Source organism: Raphanus sativus, chromosome 3 (genome assembly GCF_000801105.2).
Source record: "Raphanus sativus cultivar WK10039 chromosome 3, ASM80110v3, whole genome shotgun sequence".
Taxonomy (NCBI): domain Eukaryota; kingdom Viridiplantae; phylum Streptophyta; class Magnoliopsida; order Brassicales; family Brassicaceae; genus Raphanus; species Raphanus sativus.
Window position 1 is genome coordinate 26,825,684 of NC_079513.1, and position 18,666 is coordinate 26,844,349.

General features: G+C 38.7%; 6 protein-coding genes across 8 annotated transcripts; 3 read left to right on the forward strand and 3 right to left on the reverse strand.

The window, feature by feature from the left end:
- Positions 1-1,289: 1,289 nt before the first annotated feature.
- Positions 1,290-4,102, forward strand: LOC108847784 (ATP synthase subunit beta-1, mitochondrial). The gene is made up of 9 exons (XM_018621117.2): positions 1,290-1,800; positions 2,004-2,079; positions 2,163-2,251; positions 2,343-2,460; positions 2,548-2,651; positions 2,756-2,914; positions 3,009-3,233; positions 3,331-3,642; positions 3,724-4,102. Exons 1-9 carry the CDS (start codon positions 1,324-1,326, stop codon positions 3,835-3,837), a joined length of 1,674 nt encoding a protein of 557 aa, XP_018476619.1. The 5' UTR covers positions 1,290-1,323; the 3' UTR covers positions 3,838-4,102.
- A 549-nt stretch (positions 4,103-4,651) lies between these two features.
- On the forward strand, positions 4,652-8,898 carry LOC108847763 (uncharacterized). The gene is made up of 11 exons (XM_018621092.2): positions 4,652-4,781; positions 5,524-5,640; positions 5,879-6,051; positions 6,190-6,599; positions 6,681-6,759; positions 6,841-7,187; positions 7,338-7,774; positions 7,865-8,039; positions 8,117-8,278; positions 8,374-8,462; positions 8,594-8,898. The coding sequence occupies exons 2-11, from the start codon at positions 5,528-5,530 to the stop codon at positions 8,748-8,750; spliced, it is 2,142 nt and encodes a 713-aa protein (XP_018476594.1). The 5' UTR covers positions 4,652-4,781; positions 5,524-5,527; the 3' UTR covers positions 8,751-8,898.
- LOC108847764 (serine/threonine-protein kinase SRK2G) lies at positions 8,852-11,459 on the reverse strand. Its single transcript, XM_057005471.1, has 10 exons — positions 11,319-11,459; positions 11,041-11,185; positions 10,764-10,838; positions 10,582-10,683; positions 10,402-10,455; positions 10,227-10,319; positions 9,971-10,063; positions 9,640-9,744; positions 9,460-9,558; positions 8,852-9,369 (listed from the first exon to the last, which is right to left on the reverse strand). Exons 2-10 carry the CDS (start codon positions 11,158-11,160, stop codon positions 9,052-9,054), a joined length of 1,059 nt encoding a protein of 352 aa, XP_056861451.1. The 5' UTR covers positions 11,161-11,185; positions 11,319-11,459; the 3' UTR covers positions 8,852-9,051.
- A 1,167-nt stretch (positions 11,460-12,626) lies between these two features.
- Positions 12,627-14,955, forward strand: LOC108839049 (uncharacterized). Its single transcript, XM_057005474.1, has 7 exons — positions 12,627-13,159; positions 13,337-13,539; positions 13,735-13,837; positions 13,931-13,996; positions 14,079-14,252; positions 14,344-14,440; positions 14,522-14,955. The coding sequence occupies exons 1-7, from the start codon at positions 12,774-12,776 to the stop codon at positions 14,648-14,650; spliced, it is 1,158 nt and encodes a 385-aa protein (XP_056861454.1). The 5' UTR covers positions 12,627-12,773; the 3' UTR covers positions 14,651-14,955.
- Positions 14,910-17,240, reverse strand: LOC108833633 (pyruvate kinase, cytosolic isozyme). 3 transcript variants are annotated; one of them, XM_018607045.2, is made up of 4 exons: positions 17,108-17,240; positions 16,550-16,865; positions 16,006-16,467; positions 14,910-15,927 (listed from the first exon to the last, which is right to left on the reverse strand). In XM_018607045.2, exons 2-4 carry the CDS (start codon positions 16,805-16,807, stop codon positions 15,115-15,117), a joined length of 1,533 nt encoding a protein of 510 aa, XP_018462547.1. In that variant the 5' UTR covers positions 16,808-16,865; positions 17,108-17,240; the 3' UTR covers positions 14,910-15,114. The 3 variants fall into 3 exon arrangements, with proteins under 3 accessions (XP_018462547.1, XP_056861453.1, XP_018462548.1); XM_057005473.1 differs by having other exon boundaries at positions 16,550-16,829; positions 17,108-17,207; XM_018607046.2 differs by lacking the exon at positions 17,108-17,240 and adding an exon at positions 16,957-17,101.
- A 97-nt stretch (positions 17,241-17,337) lies between these two features.
- On the reverse strand, positions 17,338-18,629 carry LOC108833632 (transcription elongation factor SPT4 homolog 1-like). The gene is made up of 5 exons (XM_018607044.2): positions 18,518-18,629; positions 18,342-18,433; positions 17,997-18,052; positions 17,753-17,814; positions 17,338-17,609 (listed from the first exon to the last, which is right to left on the reverse strand). The coding sequence occupies exons 1-5, from the start codon at positions 18,605-18,607 to the stop codon at positions 17,559-17,561; spliced, it is 351 nt and encodes a 116-aa protein (XP_018462546.1). The 5' UTR covers positions 18,608-18,629; the 3' UTR covers positions 17,338-17,558.
- Between the last annotated feature and the right edge of the window lie 37 nt (positions 18,630-18,666).

Below are 18,666 nucleotides of genomic sequence, written 5' to 3' on the forward strand. Positions count from 1 at the left end.
ATAGAATATAGTAATATTGTATAGTATTATACTTATACAATAATGCTAAAAACAAACCAAATGAAATATAATATATATCAAAAATGCTTTGAACCATTACACACAAAATATATTAGACCTCAGAGATAAAATTCGCTTTGAAATTACGTAATAATTATTTTAAAAAATTAAATTTCGTAATGTACAAAAAAACATAAGTTTTATATAAAATTTTGTGTTACAATAAAAAGACACAACTCGTGCTTGCAAAATGTTATTTTTACATACGAAAGACAGTTTTGATATTGTTCTTTAAACACAAAATTGAATTATACAAACTCGATACTACATAAAACTAAACAATATAGAATACATTTAAAAAATAAAATCCGTGCGGGTGTGCGTATGTTTATATAATATATAAATATATTATGTTACACATATTTTCATATAAATAATACCCCAGTGTAAGTTTTGTATGATAAATGTTGAAAATACAAAATATATAGCACTATATATTTTAAATAAAACAGAAAAAATCTACTTTACGTTATGTAAAATTTAAAAATCAAATTTAGTAATTAAACACATTGCTTACTTAAACACATTAGTACATATTGTTATTTATCAAAATTTTATATTAATACACATTGGCGATCATGTATAACATTTAGTAAAATCAAAGATAAAAAAAATGACTTCCGCTCGGTCGAGCGGGTCATGATCTAGTTGTATTTTAAATTTAAAAAATGTTGTGGTCTCTTTTATAATTAAATAGAGCAATTCATATAAAAATGTAATAGTCTATCACTTTCTAGTTTTATTTAATTAATTTTATATTTAATTAATTTTTAATAAAGTTCCACCACTCATATTTTATGCTTTAATCTATATTTTATTTTTGAATTCATTAAACTCTACAACATTAATCTTTTAAATACAAAGATAAAGTTTAAACATCAATCTTCTAAATTCAGAAGGAGTATGTGTGTAAAATTTTTGTGGTGGATGTAATTATTTTGTTAGTCATATGTTACTTTCAGATTATTTTTATTCTCAACGTAATTATTTTGTTGATTATTTGTGCTTGGCATGACCTTTCAAATTAGACTTTGACCTCTAGAAATATAATTTTGTTAATCGGAAGCTCAATTTAGAATCCCCAAAGGTCACTATCTTATTGCCCTGTTGGTCCTAAAAGTTTCAATGGATATATTTTCAATTTAAAAGCCCAGGCCCATGAAAGCCCATTAGATACAACGAGTGGAGCTTAGCTTAGATCCAGGTTGTATATTTACCCTAGCATCCCACTCTCTCACTCAACACACATACGACAACAAACTCATGGCGTCTCGGAGAGTCTTATCATCGCTTCTCCGTTCATCATCCGGCAGATCCGCCGCCAAATTCGGGAGCCGAAACCCTAGGCTCTCGTCTCCTTTCCCCGCTCGCTGCGCCGCTCCTTTCGGTAACCTCCTCGGACGCGTCGCCGAGTATTCCACCTCTTCCCCAGCTCCGCCATCGTCATCTTCTGCTGCTCCAGCTAAGGATGAGGCGGCGAAGAAGACGTACGATTACGGCGGGAAAGGCGCGATCGGGAAGGTATGCCAGGTCATCGGCGCTATCGTCGATGTGAGATTCGAAGATCAGGAAGGTCTGCCTCCGATTATGACGTCACTCGAGGTGCAGGATCACCCGACGAGGCTGGTGCTTGAGGTGTCTCATCATTTGGGTCAGAATGTTGTGAGGACTATTGCTATGGATGGTACTGAGGGGCTTGTTCGTGGAAGGCGCGTGCTCAACACCGGCGCTCCGATTACTGTAAGCATTCGAATTTGGATAGATCTGGAATCAGAGAGACAATTCTAGGTCTAGATCTGTGGTTTTTGTTGATACTGTTTTGCTTCATTACATTGCCATCAGCGTTGACTTTGAAAAGATTCACTTTTTTTCTTCAAAAGGTTGTTACTTTCTATGTAAATGAATGCGTATGACTAATTGTTTATTTGTTTTCGCTTTTGAAGGTTCCTGTTGGAAGAGCTACTCTTGGACGTATTATGAATGTTCTTGGAGAGCCCATTGACGAGAGAGGCGAGATTAGTAAGTAGTCTTAGGCCACACCTTTGATCAGTGTTTCGCCTTTTGTAAACTTGTCATGACAATGTGATTTTGCTGTTGTTTAGAGACCGAGCACTACCTACCTATTCACAGAGATGCTCCTGCTTTGGTTGATCTGGCCACTGGGCAAGAGATCCTCGCCACTGGTATTAAGGTAGATTCTTGGCTCTTGCTCTGTCTTGTTTAGGTTACACGTTTTGTCGTTTATGTTTCAAGCTAACTTTTTTTTTTTGGTTTCGTTCCAGGTTGTTGATCTGCTTGCTCCTTACCAAAGAGGAGGAAAGATTGGGCTCTTTGGTGGTGCCGGTGTCGGGAAAACGGTGCTCATTATGGAACTGATCAACAATGTCGCCAAAGCTCATGGTATGATTTCTCTGGGAGTTTTGAAGTAGTTTCTACAGTAGTGCTTCCGGTTTTATTTTATTAATTGGTACTTCTTCTGATGAACAGGTGGTTTCTCCGTGTTTGCTGGTGTGGGAGAACGAACCCGTGAAGGCAATGACTTGTACAGAGAAATGATTGAGAGTGGTGTCATCAAGCTAGGCGAGAAGCAGGTTTCCTTCAAATGAATTTGGATTAGCTTTCGCCTTTCTTTTATCCGACAACTGGCATTTGGTTGATATTTTTGCTGAATTATCATTATTTTCCCATCTAACAGTCTGAGAGCAAATGTGCTCTTGTGTACGGACAAATGAACGAGCCCCCGGGTGCCCGTGCCCGTGTTGGACTTACTGGTTTGACTGTTGCTGAGTATTTCCGTGATGCCGAAGGCCAAGATGTGTTGCTCTTCATTGATAACATTTTCCGTTTCACTCAGGTAAACCTTGTTGTTCGAGTTATCTCTCAGCACATGTTTGTCATACATAGACGAAGAGATTGTAAACCTAACTCCGCTGAACTCTGATGTGTAGGCCAACTCTGAAGTGTCTGCTTTGCTCGGACGTATTCCATCTGCTGTTGGTTACCAGCCAACTTTGGCTTCTGATCTTGGTGCTCTTCAAGAGCGAATCACAACCACCAAGAAAGGTTCCATCACATCAGTCCAAGCCATCTATGTCCCTGCTGACGATCTGACAGATCCTGCTCCAGCCACAACTTTCGCTCACTTGGATGCCACAACTGTGCTCTCGAGACAGGTTTTAATTTGACTCCTCGTATGATTATTTTCAGAATTTTTTTTTGTTGAAGGCTCATTAACTGACATTCATAGACATTTGTCTTTCGTATTTGAAGATTTCTGAGCTTGGTATCTATCCTGCTGTGGATCCTCTGGATTCAACATCCCGCATGCTTTCCCCTCACATTTTGGGTGAGGAGCACTACAACACGGCTCGTGGCGTGCAGAAAGTGCTACAGAACTACAAGAATCTGCAAGATATTATTGCCATTCTTGGAATGGATGAGCTGAGTGAAGATGACAAGCTTACCGTCGCTCGTGCCCGTAAGATCCAGAGATTCTTGAGTCAGCCATTCCATGTTGCTGAGATCTTCACGGGTGCCCCAGGAAAATACGTCGACCTGAAGGAAAACATCAACAGTTTCCAGGTATATATTGCCCCCCTTACGGCTTTCTTTCCCTCCCTGCTCCATGATTGTCTGCTTATATGAATTGTTGATTTGTTGCAGGGTTTGCTGGATGGCAAGTACGATGATCTTCCTGAACAATCATTTTACATGGTTGGTGGCATCGACGAGGTGGTTGCCAAGGCAGAGAAGATCTCCAAGGAGGCAGCAGCTTAAGGGGATGCTTCATACTTCTCCTTTTCTTGTTTTATTGACAATAACGAAAAAAAACAAAAGCTTTAGGCAGTGCTGCCAAATGCATTGCGATTCCCATCATTTGTGAGTGTGAGAGCTGCGAGAGATCATGCTGAACATATTCACTCACTGTCACTCAAATTTTTGGTTCTTTTTGCATCCTTTACTTGTTGAAATAAAAGTTTAAGACTTGCAGACTCTTAACTGCAATGTATTATTATTTCGATTTATTGATCTCTTTCTCCTACTCTTTGCTTGACGGAATGGTGCAAGTCTTGATATGATAATTAGTGATTGTCTTCATCATGTAGCTTGTAGCCTGTGTTTATCTTCTTTGGTAATTAGCAATCAAGCAATGCAGCCAGTTACACTATGAAGAACACCTGATCTAATACAAGAATTATGCTGCAGTTTTTGGCGGGTTACCATTGACAAATAATATCTATAAATATAAAACCAATATTTGGCCATTCTAAATGTTCAAAGAAACTAAAATTTCTTTTATATAATTCTTTTTGTGTTGAAAAATGTTTCTACTGATTAGATTTGTTAAAATGTTTTGTGGAAAACATTCTTTTGACATTTGAATCATGGGCCGACATCTGATAAAACATAAAAAGGCTAGAAAATTGTAAAAGCCTTAAAGGTCCAAAAAGCAAAGATTTGAGGCCTAGTATGTCCACATAATGGGCCTAGATATATTAATTGGAAAGGAAATAATATATGCGTCCAAAAAAACAGCAAACACTTGTAAATACATATATATAAGTCTTGGTCATTCCCATTAAGGAAGGACGACGGACCCAACACAACAGCTGAGAGCGAAAGCGACTAGAGATCTGAGCAACTGTTTTCGTTTTAACGAGACACCTCTCTCTCTCTCTCTCTCCGTCGACGACGCATATTCCGAGTTCCATACATTCTCTGTAAGATTCGACTCCTCTCTCTCTCTCTCTCTCTCTCTCTCTCTCTCTTTCTCGATGTTAATTCTGGCGGGAAAACCGATCGTCTTGTATACGCTTTCTTCATTGTGAGCTTTGCATTGGGTTTTGAATTTGTATTAGGACTCTCTGTGTGTGTGTGTGATGAGTGATGACTGTGATTGTGTTCTTCTTTGTTGCATTTGATTTGCTTTGCTGGGTGTGTATTGGTTTCGCACTTCCTTCTTGTTGGGCGTATGATAGCGCTTTTATTTTCTTGATCTTGGGGTTTGGATTCATTAGTTGGTTTGGTTTAGAGTTTCGGTTCTCTGGTTATTGATCTGAGCTGGTAGTAACACTCTCGGTGAATGGGTTCAGATTGTTTCTGAATTCGATTGGGAGATTCCATGGTTTCTAGGGTTTCCTGAACTGCCTTTTTCACATGATCTCACAAGTCCCACTTGCTTCTCTGTTGTCTCACTCGAATCAGTCCTGGAAATTAGAATCAGCTCTAGGGAGTAGTCTCTCTTCTCCAGGGATTTACGTTTTTCCACTTTGGAAAGATTTTTTTTTTTTGTGCAATGTGACAGAAACACTCTAAATTTTTTTAGCATATGTGACCTCTTCTTGGTTTTGCTTGCATGCCCTGCCTTGTCCTTGTTGCTTGGATGACCTGTTGCGTATATACGCGACTACATTCCCTTGATGGTAATGGATTGTTTTTTACTTTTTTTTTTGTAAACTTCAGGAGGATGCCTCTACTGAAAAAGAAGTCACATAAACTACTGGAGCCCCCAAACGGCTTGGAGCCACGAGACGCTGTTTATCAAGTTCGTCTCACAAAGGAGATTTTCCGAGATTATCAGTATCCTTTCTTCTATTGCTTTTTTTTTGGGTTTATGAATTTGGAAAAGAAGAGACTACTTTTCTTTTTTTTATACTTATGTTTTTATTAGAGGAGTCATAAGTAAACTTGATACTTTGCAATGCTGTTTCATTCTGGAACAAACTTCATTCATATTATCTTTCAAAGGCTTGGTTGGTTCATGTTTACCAGTGCACATGCTGCGTCAGAACCATTTTGTTTGCTTAACGTATAATAGATTGTACTTGAAGAGGATAAATCTGTATCGCCAGCGAGTTTGGACATGTAAATCTACTGGTAAAACTAGCTTGACCTACGAGGAGGCCTTAGAGTCTGAAAAATTGGCGAGCAAGAAGGTTCAAACTCTGCCTGGAGTGCTAGTTGCACCTGCTTTACGTCTCATCCAGTTCAGTAAGTTCTCAACCCTTTCCTAGATTATGCTGCTTTATCTTCTGATATAATTGTGTCAGAGTATTTCGTATCATCCAGTTCAGTAAGTTCTTGTCTTGTTTTGGCACTATTTCTGATTTGTTTATTCCATTTGTATAGGTACACTCTCATTGAAAGATCTTGCTGACAAAATAGCGAACGAGCTGCAAAATTGCCTTTTCTCTGGTGCAGAGTTGTATGTGAACAGGGCTGGCGAATTGCATCCATGCAGAATCTTGGAGATAGTAACAGATGGGGATGGTGAACCTCGGTATAAGGTCGGCTTCCTTGACAAAGACAAGGAAATAAATGAGAAGGCAGTGCTATCTAGGGAGGATCTATCATGGAAGAAGTTTCCATTTAGTAGAAATTTTCTGAAGTCTTTCATTCGGGAGTCCACATGCCGCAGCATACCTTGGGTAGTTAATGAATATCTGGCTAAAGCACATGGCATCACTAGAAAGATTCCCAAGGAACTCCAGGACAAATATGTCTTTCAGAATGGAGAACTGGTTCGGCAAAAGAAGCAGGTAGATGTGAAGTAATAATTTGTAGCGTTGACAATAATTAGTCTATATACTAATCAGGTTTGTCTCATCGCTAAACTGTAGGAAGATAAAACCGGAAGGGAAAACGGAAAAAGAAAGAGAGCAGAGAATGAGAGACATGTTGAAGAGGAGACAGATAGAGGTTGATGCTCTGCAATTCATCATGTAACTTTCCTGTATACATTTTGTACTGATTTCTTGTTGTTGGTTATTTTCTTTTCAGATGTTAAGGAGTCTGAGAAAGAGTCTATCAACTATCCAATTGAAGATTTACTGTTGCCACCTGATCGTGATGGTGCTGATATCACTAAGCGTCCTCGGCTTTCACGGGATTTTAATGTTTCTATGGATTGTGCTGGGGATCTTCTTATGGTCTGGGACTTTTGTTTCTCGTTTGGTCGGCAGCTGCATCTATGGCGATTTTCTCTTGAAGACTTTGAAAATGCTGTCTGCCACAAGGAGAGTAATCTGGTTCTTATTATGGAAGTGCATGCCTGTCTTTTCCGATTTCTCATCAATGAAGACGGTGATAATTTCAAAGCTTTAAAGAGAAGGAGTCGCAAGTCAAAGGTCAGAACTTCATCTCATCTTTTATTAACAAAATAAGTCGCACAGTAATATGCTATTCTCATTCAACATGAAGTGGCCATCTTTGTGATATTTTAAAGTTTTCCTTTATGGTTGATGGCCTGGTTGTTACTTCATTTCAAATTATTTCAGATAACATTGATCACATGGACAGAGTATCTATGTGACTTCTTGGAATCAGTTGACACTCCTGATTTGTGCTCTGACACTGGAACAATAAAACGGGGACACTACGGTCTGTTGGAACCCAGTGTAAAACTGAAAATCCTAAGGGAATTAGTGAACCATATAGCTGAAGCAATTGCGTTCAAGGGGGAAGTAGACAAGCTTGTTGAACAACGGCATACCCTTGGATCTGCTAGAAGAGAAGAAGCATTGGCGGAAGCCCGAAAGAAAAGAGAGGAGAAAGAACGCTCCAAAACTGGCGAGGAATCTGATGGAGTTTTGGATAATAGCCCACAAGTAACAGAAAGCAGTGAAGACAGCAAAAAGAAAGAGAGCAGTGCGGGGGCAATCAAGATGGAGAATGGGTCTGTTTCTTCGAAAAGAAATGAAATATCAGAGAAAAGGTCTGGCTTATCCTATTTTACGCATATGCAGAAACATTTTTTTTTATCAGATCACATGGGAGCTCATTATTTTTCTTATTGTAATGATAGGCTTATAGGGAATGTCTATCTGAGAAAGCACAAAAGGCAGATGATGGATACAAAAATCACATCAAAGGAAGAAGAAGAAGAGGAGGTGAAAGGAATTTGGGGGAAGAAGCAGAGTGGAAAATCTTCAAGTGAAGATGAGAAGGGAACATTGGAAAGGAGGGGCCCTGAACAGAGGGTTGAGTCCTTTCCCCTCATAACTATTTTGATGTGTGCTTTGACCAATCAAGTATGAACTTTTGTGTTTACATGCAGAGGCAATATTATGAACGAGAGATGGAGAAAATAGTCATACGTACAAACCCCTTAGGTAAAGATCGAAACTACAACAGGTACTGGTGGTTCCGAAGCAGTGGGAGGATATTTGTTGAAGATTCTGATTGCAAAGAATGGGGATATTATTCCTCCAAGGAAGAGGTATCATCATCAAGTCACATGGCTCATATCTTTGTTTGATCATATAATTGCATAGATCTTGTTCAAATTTGTATCATTTGTTTCTTGAAATCCAGCTCGATGCATTGATGGGATCACTAAACCGTAAAGGAGAGAGGGAACTGTCATTACATATGCAGCTTGAGAAAGTCTATGACAGAATATGGTCAGTTTAGAGAGAGTTTCCCACTTATATTTTGCATTATGAATCTGGTCATAGTCTAGTGCTCACTTTGATACAGTCTCGTTGTTTTTGTGTCATGGCTTTAAAACCTGGTGGTGATCTGTTATTTTCAGCTCTACACTACAAAAGAGGACGAAGGACATAGCTGAGGACATAGAAATGGAAGAAGCAGTGGTAAGGAGATCTACCCGTGTAAGAGCTCTACTTCATGAAAATCCAGCTACTGCCTTCTTGAGATATGTTAACAAGTGGAAAGAGGAGTCAGCGTAGCCATAATTAGAGTCTAATACTAGAAAAGCTTATAGTTGCAGGCATAGAGGATTGAACATTTTGTAGGCAAAAATAATGACATTGAACAAGCAAAAAGCAAATGCTTAACAGAGAGATCATTTTATTATCATCATAATATTTTTGACCCCTTGTCTTAATCACTTGAGAGCACTCTCTGAAGATCCGACAGCATTTTTTGAGTTATGTTCAGAACCACTAGACAGTTGAAGAAAACGAGAACGTATGCAGACATCAAATCGAAAAGTGAAATAACATGTACGAAGTAGTTTAGAGCAACAGATCATTTTCTTTCTTCTTGAGCTTTATCAGGCTCTTGACAAGAAGAATGTGCCTCTTTGACATGCTTCTCGTATTCATCTTCTTCTTCAACGTCCTCTTCCTCTTCATCTTCAGCCCCTGATCCCAAGCTTTTGCTAACACTAGAAGATGAAGGTAGATTCCTAGCTTCTCCAACTATCTTCATTATGTCCTCTATGCTCTGAAGAGAATAGCTCGTGTTGTCTCTCTTGTAATACACCGCTTGAGCCGACTCTACCAGCTCCTTTGGCAAATTCTTCGTGTACCATGGATGATTCTTGATCTCCTTAAGCGTGATTCTCTGTCAAAAAAAAGTTTTATTTGACAAAATCAGAAACGGTAACAACATCTTCCTACACAAAGTTATAGTTTTGAAAATGGTTTTAGGTACCTTAGCGGGGTTAGTGACGAATATGCGAGAGAGAAGGTGTTTGCATTCCTGAGATAAGTGAACGTAGTCCGGGATCTTGTATTGTGTAGCCATTATACGCTGAAATAATACCATTTTCAATTGTTACATTATTGAGACACTGGAGCATTAAAGAAAAATGCATGTTGATTGTTATATTACTTGGATTGTTTTCCTGAAGTTCTTTGGATCATTAGGATCCTCAAATGGGTAAGCTCCAACCAGCATCACATATAGGGTTACTCCACATGACCACACATCAGCGTGCTACAAAAAAAAAACGCAGCCATATGAGTACAAAAGCCAGTCTATGTCCCTCTTGCCAATCATGACATATATGATTAAAAGAGTTAAGACCATATGCTTGGACAAGTGCAGAGGCTGGTCCATTAAAACCTTATTTTCTATTCTCATATTTTTTCCCCTAAATGAGATTATCAGCTTTACTCTGACAATCAATCATGTGCTAGGGATAAGACATGAGTAGTGTTACCTTGCCATCATATTCTCTCCGGGAAAGAACTTCAGGTGCAATGTATGCTGGAGTTCCAACGGTTGATTTAGGCCTAGAGTGTAGTATAGATGACTACACAAGAAGAAAATAAACACAGATTGAGAAATCAAAAGAAAACAGGACAAGATTATAAGAATTAAGAGACGAGTGAATAGATAATGATGATAAACTGTAATAGATTGAGGACTAAGATCACTGGGGAAAGAAAGAAAAGGGAAATGAATGAGTTACACACCTTGGAGTAACCAAAGTCACAGATTTTCAAAAGCGGAGCAGGGCTCCCATCAAGCAGTGTGTTTTCAAGCTTCAGATCTCTGTGGCATATTTGCTGCACAGAAGAAAAGAGAGGAGAAGTCAGTACATGTCATGCAACAGAGTTGGTACAGATTCTAAACGAGTCTATTACATACCAAGGAGTGGCAGTAGTCGACGCCACAAATCAGCTGTTGAAAGAAGTACTTAGCCTGAAAAGATAAAAGATCATAAACAAAACTTATAAGCATAGATGGATGATCAAAAGATGAAAGAAAACTGGTTACAGATAGATCAAAGTCCCAGACTTTATAAAGAAAGAAAGAAAGAAAAAACACCTCAGCTTCACTGAATCTACCAGAAGTGCAGATTCGATCAAAGAGCTCTCCTCCAGCAGCATACTCCATCACGATAGCAAGATGAGTAGGTGTCAGAATCACCTGCAACATAATAATCAAAAAATAACATCACAAAGACAGCTCTCTTAGATAACTAAAAATCCAAAAAAAATAAAACTTGCCTCCTTGAAGCGGATGATATTAGGATGCTTAAGTGATCTGTGATTGATAATCTCTCTAGCCACGTTCTCATCTATCTGCAGTCCATTGATCAAACATACATACATACATAACATAACCCATCAAAAACCCAAATCATCATCATCATCAACATAACTCATCTAAACCCTAAAGTTTTCACCTTTTCCTGCAAATCTTACTCAAAAGATCATACTTTCTATAATAGAGCTAAAATCAAAAACCCCTGAAGAATCAAAAACCCAGAAGGAAAGTTGTGACCTTTCGGCCTCTCTCGATGTATTTCATGGCAACGAGCTCATTGGTCTCCTTGTGCTTCAGAAGACGAGCCACACCGAAGTTTCCAGTTCCTAGATCCTTCACAACCTCATACTTGTCCATTTTTCTCTCTCCAAATCAATGGAATCTGATCAATAGAGTATACCCTTTTTAGTATCTAACCACTTAGTTATATTATACGAGCAGGAGCACAGGATCACGGGATAGAATCTGAGAAAGCGAAGCAAATTGAATGTGGACAAGAAGTAATGATATCCCACATGTGCTGATTGTGCATCGATGTGGGGGCGTAGACAAAGGAGATGGTTATGGGATTGGACCACGTGGTGGAAGGTGGTGAGCTCGATTCTCGATGACCTGCTTATGCTTTAAGTTGAGTGCAACGCTAATCTATCTTATTAAAACAGAAACATTCTATTGGACCTAACATTTATTTTGTAAGTTTTTAAATTAAATACATTTTTATACTTTATAATTAAACCTACATTAAATTATTAATGTTCATTTCTTTATACTATTATCCATGTTTCAAACAATATACTTATTTCTTTATACTACTATCAATGTTTCCAAACAATATATTTTTTATACTACTATCAATGTTTCCAAACAATACAATAATTAATCTTAGTTATATTATATCTATCATTTCTCTTTAAAAGTTTGTAGAAACGTCATAATTTTATAAATTGCAAAATAATAAACTTTAAAATTTGGATTATAAGATTACAAATTATGAAACTATTATAATTTAAATCAAATTAGATTACATATCGGTCATCCAACAGTTCAATCGATTAGTCTCGGATTTTAATGATTTTTTTAATATGAATATTTTAAAAACTTAAATTGAATTGTTAGATCTCCGGATTAACCGGTATAATCACAATCGGGTGAATTAAAAAACACTGATTTAAATGCAAAAATATTCTAAACACACTCTTTAAAATTACCAAAATATTTGTTATATTATTAGTGAAATTTTTCATCGTAAAATATTCCGCGCTTCCAAGCGCGGGTCAAAATCTAGTGATGTTTATTAGTACTATGAGACAGATTAGCTGCGGTATGGTTTAATGAATAGTTGACCTAATTATACTAATACTCTACATTTATTCCTAAAGGGCAAAACTAACCCTCCAACTGATCCAGATTTAATTCTTCTGCAGATATATCATAAATCCCGAAATAAATATAAATTTATCATAAATTTTTAAATAAAATTTCTCTCCTAAAAAATGAAATATTCCGGAGAAAATTTTGTTTGAAAAATAACCTTGTACAGTTAATGTATACTTTAAAGTGCACAAAATGTATATTTTATTAATTAATAGAATAAATTACGAACTTTTAAAAATACTTCTAATTGCTAATTTTTTATTTGGTTCAAAATTATAATCATAATAAATTTTAACTAAATTTTCATTTATTATAGTATTTTTGAAAACACAAAAGCATATATTTTTTTGTAACACAACACAAAAGCATACATAAATCCAAAATAAATGTGTATATATCATAAACAAAAAGAAAATATATGTATAAATGTATTGACAATTAAAAACTCTATCTTGCAGCTGTAGTAGCAGATCTAGTATCTTCTTCTACTTCATTCACACTCAATGTAAAAAGCTCCCAGCTTTGCCAAAAAACATATTTAGGGTTCCAAAAGCTCAGATCAGTTCCTTCAATTTACCAAAAAAACAAAAAAGACAATGGGCAAAGCTTCGGTGATACTATACATCACTGTAGGGATCCTCGTCCTCTTCCTTGTCTCCTACTCCCCTAAGAACAAGACCGACCACGATCACCACCACCACCACCACCACGGTCACAACCAGCACCACCGCCTCAAACTCCGATCTTCTTTCAACTTCAAACCCACTCGCCACGATCCGATCCCCTTCGACCCCCTCGTCGCCGACATCGAGCGCCGCCGCGAGGATAAGGAGTGGGAGAGGCAGCACATTGAGCACTCTCACGCCGAGCTAGCTACTCATCACGATCCTGCGCCTGGTCACGAGTCTCAGCCTGAGTGGGAGGACTTTATGGATGCTGAGGATTACTTGAATGATGAGGAGAAGTTCAATGTCACTGATAGGTTCCTTCCTTTAAATTTCAGATCTTTTGCTCTCTTTTTAAAAAAAAATGCAAACTTTAATTTTAAAAATGCAAACTTTGATTTTAAAAATGCGAACTTTGATTTTAAAAATGCAAACTTTAATTGGGTTATAGCGCTTTACTAGTTGGAGTTTGGATTGGGTTGCTGTTTTGGCAGGTTGATATCTTTGTTTCCGAAGCTTGATGTATCTCCTACGGATGGGTTTGTGACTGAGAGTGAATTGACCGAGTGGAATATGCAGTCTTCTGCTAAGGAGGTTATGCATAGGACTCAGAGAGATATGGATGTTCACGACAGGAACAAGGATGGTTTTATTTCTTTCTCTGAGTATGAACCTCCCTCTTGGGTCCGCAACGCAGGTGAGTCAGTGGCAGTTTCCTTTCTCATTGACTAGAACCTTGTGCTACTTGCTATGATCATGCTGGAACATATATGACTATATATCTGATTGATTGCAATTTGCAACAGACTTAGGCATGTAGAGTTAAAGAATCTCACTTTTGTCTCTTAGGACTTAGGAGGACTGCTAATGACGTAGTTTATAAAATTTTCAGGTAATGATTCATTTGGCTATAACATGGGTTGGTGGAAGGAAGAGCATTTTAATGCATCTGATGCAAATGGTGATGGTCTACTGAACTTAACAGAGTTCAACGAGTAAGCATTTTCGTCTCCTGTAGATTAGAAGCCACCTCTCGTTAAAAAGATCTTGTCATAATGCTCTTGATGGTTTGTTTTCTTTCCCTATAGCTTTCTTCATCCTGCTGATACCAAGAACCCTAATCTGCTGCTATGGTTGTGCAAGGAGGAAGTAAGGTACTGTTGTGTAGCCATATGTTATTGCCATAGCTTTTAAAGAACACTTCTTTTTAACTCTCTTCTCCTTTCCCTTTTGCAGAGAAAGAGATTCAGATAAAGATGGTAAGGTCGGTTTCGAAGAGTTTTACCACGGCCTCTTTGACACTGTGAGAAACTACGAAGAAGATAATCACAACGCTACGCATCCTTATCACGACTTGCCTGAAGGCCCTGCAAAGCAGTTGTTTTCTCAGCTTGACAAAGACGGTGACGGGTACGTAACTTGAAGAATGATAAAAACATTTACTGTTAACAGACCATACCATACATCCCTTAACATAAGCTTTCCTCCCACTCCTCTACAGGTACTTATCAGACGTTGAATTGCTTCCCGTTATCAGTAAAATCCATCCTACCGAGCATTATTACGCAAAACAACAAGCTGATTATATTATATCACAGGTACATACATCACCACTTAGTTAGCTGTTGAACTGCTCTATGTTACTTATATTGTACTCTCTCTCTCTCTGGATCTTACAGGCGGATTCGGACAAAGATGGACGTCTGACTTTGGCAGAGATGATTGAGCATCCATACGTCTTCTACAGCGCCATTTTCAACGAAGATGACTCTGATGATGACTATGGCTTCCACGATGAGTTTCGTTAGTCCCATGATGAGTAAGCCAATAACCATCAGGCGCAGTACTTTATGACTTCAAGGAAGAACCCCTTTTAAGAACATCAGGCTTCATGTTTAATCTTCTGTATACTGCAGAGTCCAGTAAGATTCTCTCTCCCACGGCGGCTGATTAGCTTTGTGATTTAGAAGTTAGATTAGTATTTATGATTCTACTAAACATATACTTCTCTTTGCATTTTGTTCAATCGTTTATGGGTTCATTGCATGTTAGTACTTGTAAACACCATTGAAGCTTAATTAATCTTTTTATAAGCAAAGCTTATGCAAAGAAACAGTCTTATCTTATTACATCAAAAAGACAAGAGTGAGAGAGAGAGATGTCTTAACATTATTAAATTGTTTTTCTTTATTTCAAGCAACGAAGCTTTAACTCTCAGTTATGATTACCAACAATCATAAAAGAGCCACCAAGAAGCCATTCTTTATTTCTTTTACTTCACCACACAGATCTTAATAACCGAGGCGACTCCAATACGGTGCAGCGCCACGACTGCATCACCATGGTTGCACAGTCCTCTCTGCACAGCTGACTTCAAAGCGGCTTCAATGATAACCTCAGTGGACTCTATATCCGTCGCCTTTGCTGATCCTTCAGCCAGCATAGGGATCAAACCTCTGTATATCAAACTGTGCCTTGCAGGCGACTCGTCACTACAACTCCAGTCAAAGGAATCAGTAGTCATAGTTGGGACAGCCACCGACAGAATCGGAACAGCCGGTCTGTATTTAGCCACAAGCTTAGCTGTCGACCCTCCACGAGTCAGTACAATGATGAGCTTCGCATGAGACTTGTTTGCAGCCCTCACAGCTGACGATGCAAGACTCTCCAACGGGCTCATTGGAACCGGAGTTGCTCTGATCCTCTCTTTGAAGATCGTGTTGTAGTCCAGCGAGCTCTCTGCTTCGATGCAGATCTTAGCCATGACTTTCACGGCTATCTCAGGATAAGCACCTGCTGCACTCTCTCCGCTGAGCATCACGCAGTCTGTGCCGTCGAGGACGGCGTTTGCAACGTCAGTGGCTTCGGCACGTGTTGGCCTTGGTGATTTGATCATCGACTCAAGCATCTGAGTGGCTGTGACCACTGGTTTGCCTGCAAGGTTGCACTTGTAGATCATCAGCTTTTGAGCCAGGAAGATCTTCTCTATGGGAATCTCCATCCCGAGATCACCACGAGCAACCATGAACGCATCTGTTTCACGCAGTATCTCATCAAAGTTAACCACTCCTTCCTGATTCTCAACCTTCAAATACAAACCCCAAAACAAGAAGTCAGATTCATGCCTCAATGCAATGCCATAAGTGGAAAAGATTTGAAGTACCTTTGACATCAACATAATGCTTTTAGCATGAGAACCAAGAACCCTCCGGACATTAACAAGATCTGAGCCTTTACGGACAAAGGAAAGCGCAATCATATCGATGCTGTTTGGAACACCCCAACCCATGATATCTTCAATGTCCTTCTCAGTCAGAGTGGGAAGATCAACAACAACACCAGGGAGATTCACGTTCTTTCTCTCGCCAAGCATCGCCGTGTTTTCACACCGGCACCTGACAGTTCCAGACTCGGGGTCACATGACAGGACAGCTAGACTTATGCTTCCATCTGCACAGAGGATGGTGTTTCCTGGCTTCACATCCAAGGGAAGCTTCTTGTAGCTCATGGAGATAGTCGTCTCATCTCCTAGGATGTCATAGTCAGTGGTGATAGTAATCTCCTGACCTTCCTTGAGCTGTATAGGGTTCCCATCTTTCAAGAAACCAGTACGAATCTCAGGCCCCTTGCAAATTCAAGAACCAAAAAATCAAAATGCTGGTCGACACTAAAGTTATTCAAGATGAAGGACTTATTGTTTATTATACCTTTGTGTCAAGCATGACAGCAGCGAGAATGCCTGTGTTTTGCATAGCGGTGCGGAGGTTGTCGAGTGTGCCTTGGTGATATTCGTGGCTGCCATGTGAGAAGTTGAATCGAGCGACGTTCATACCGGCTCTGAGAAGCTTTTCGATCATGGGGACAGTGCGAGAAGCTGGTCCTAGAGTGCAAACGATCTTGGTCTTTGGGATCCTCCCATCGTTTGGTAGCTCCTTCAGTATCCCTTCAATATCTATGTTCGACATTTCTTTGCTTCAACAAGAACCACTAAACAGAGTAAACTATTAATTCTTCTTTCTTCCCCTGCAATGAAAAAAAATTGAACATAAGTAAAACTCGTACCTATCAAACAAAAGAATACAAATCTATTCGACCAAAGGAGAAGGTAACTAACTCTACACAGAAGCAAACATAAGTTCCACAGATTGTCACCAAACAGAACATAGAATTCAAGGAAGTCAACACTTCAAAAGAGCCGGAGTGTCTGAGATTTTGGATCCAGGACATAGATTAGAGATGAAAGCGGAGAGTGAGGGAGACTTTACCTATTAACTCCAGTTCTGGATGTGTTGTCGTGTCGGAGCAAGAACAACCTCTTGTTTATCGGGTTGGACTTGTGTGATGGCTCTGTTTTTTGAGTATTAAATAACATTTTTTTTATTAAATTAGCTTTTGTGAAATGAAGTTGGTAGCGACAGCCACGTGAACTCGAATTTTATAATTATAATAATAAAAAGGAATATTCTTTTATATCCATTTTGTTGCTGCTTCTTTATTTTTGTAGTTTTTTATTCATATGAGTTGCAAGAGATGTTCTTTGTTGGCAAAACAAAACTCTGAATCTTAAGATTAGTTTTAAAAATCATAAAAAAATATAGTTACTAGTAAACATCTTCTATTAATAGGCAGCGTCCATGGATTCTCTCACACTCTGGCTTCTTGAAGATGATGATGACGACTTGCAGGAGAGATGTCAGACATGATGCAAAAAGGGCTTCAAATGCGTTTTGGCGGAATGTACTGCACTCGCACTTCTTGGCATAGTGACTGCCAACACCACATACAAGTGAAATAAGAAAATGAGGACAATCGATATGAAACATGGTTCCACTTATTTTAGGAGCCATGTCCTTATTTGAAAAGGAGAGAACTAAGGACTGATTATATCGCTAAGCAAATATATAATTTACCTGCATATCCTCTGAGAGTGTCTCAGAGACAGCAAGAGCGTAGCAACCAGGAGCGAATTTACCTGTAAACAAGAATCACAACGTGTTTTAGAACACTATCTCAGTCTCAAAATACGGCTCCGAGAAAACAACATCAAGGCCTTATTATTGGCTGAATGAGTTATTCCACATACACAATTTCTTGATGTTGATGATCGTAAGCAATAATATCAAAAAGTCAAAAGTGGTAATTGGTTTAACGTACCAATTCTTAACCATCTCGCAGCCCAACTTCTGCGTGGATCCATCATAGAGATTGTACTGCAAAAAAAAACAATCACAAACAGATGTATTAGGCAGATGGAGACAGAGACACCAAATCAACACTTACCACTTACATCTCTCTCTCTCTCACTGTTAACTTGTTTTGATTTGCATGAAACTAACTGTAAAAATAAATGTGCAACTAAAGCAGCAAACTTTAGGTCACTTCCACATTGAAATCACAGCCCTATGAGTCATAGGCTATGACTTTTTTTAAAAACCCTATAGAGACGTTATGACAATGCCTAGTAAATTCAAATTTGAGGAATGGAAATTAGGTCATTACCCGTTGAAATTAGGGGTGGTAACATCAACGATACGCTCAGGGTCCTCGTCTATTTTGAAGAAAGGACAATTCTCGCACCCAGAATCCCTAAACTGTCAAGATAAAACTATATTACTACCAAAGAGAAAGAAACACGCAAACCAAAGCGAGAGATAGGGAGAGAGAACCAATGATACCTGATCGTAGGTCTTCACGAGGCGGCAACGAAGACAAGCCCTGAGCTCGTGGCCGAAACTCGTCGGAATCTGAGCAGCCACTTCTCCCATTCTGATTCTAGCAAAAAGACTGAACTATGATCTGGATTATTTCACTTCCGTGTATATAT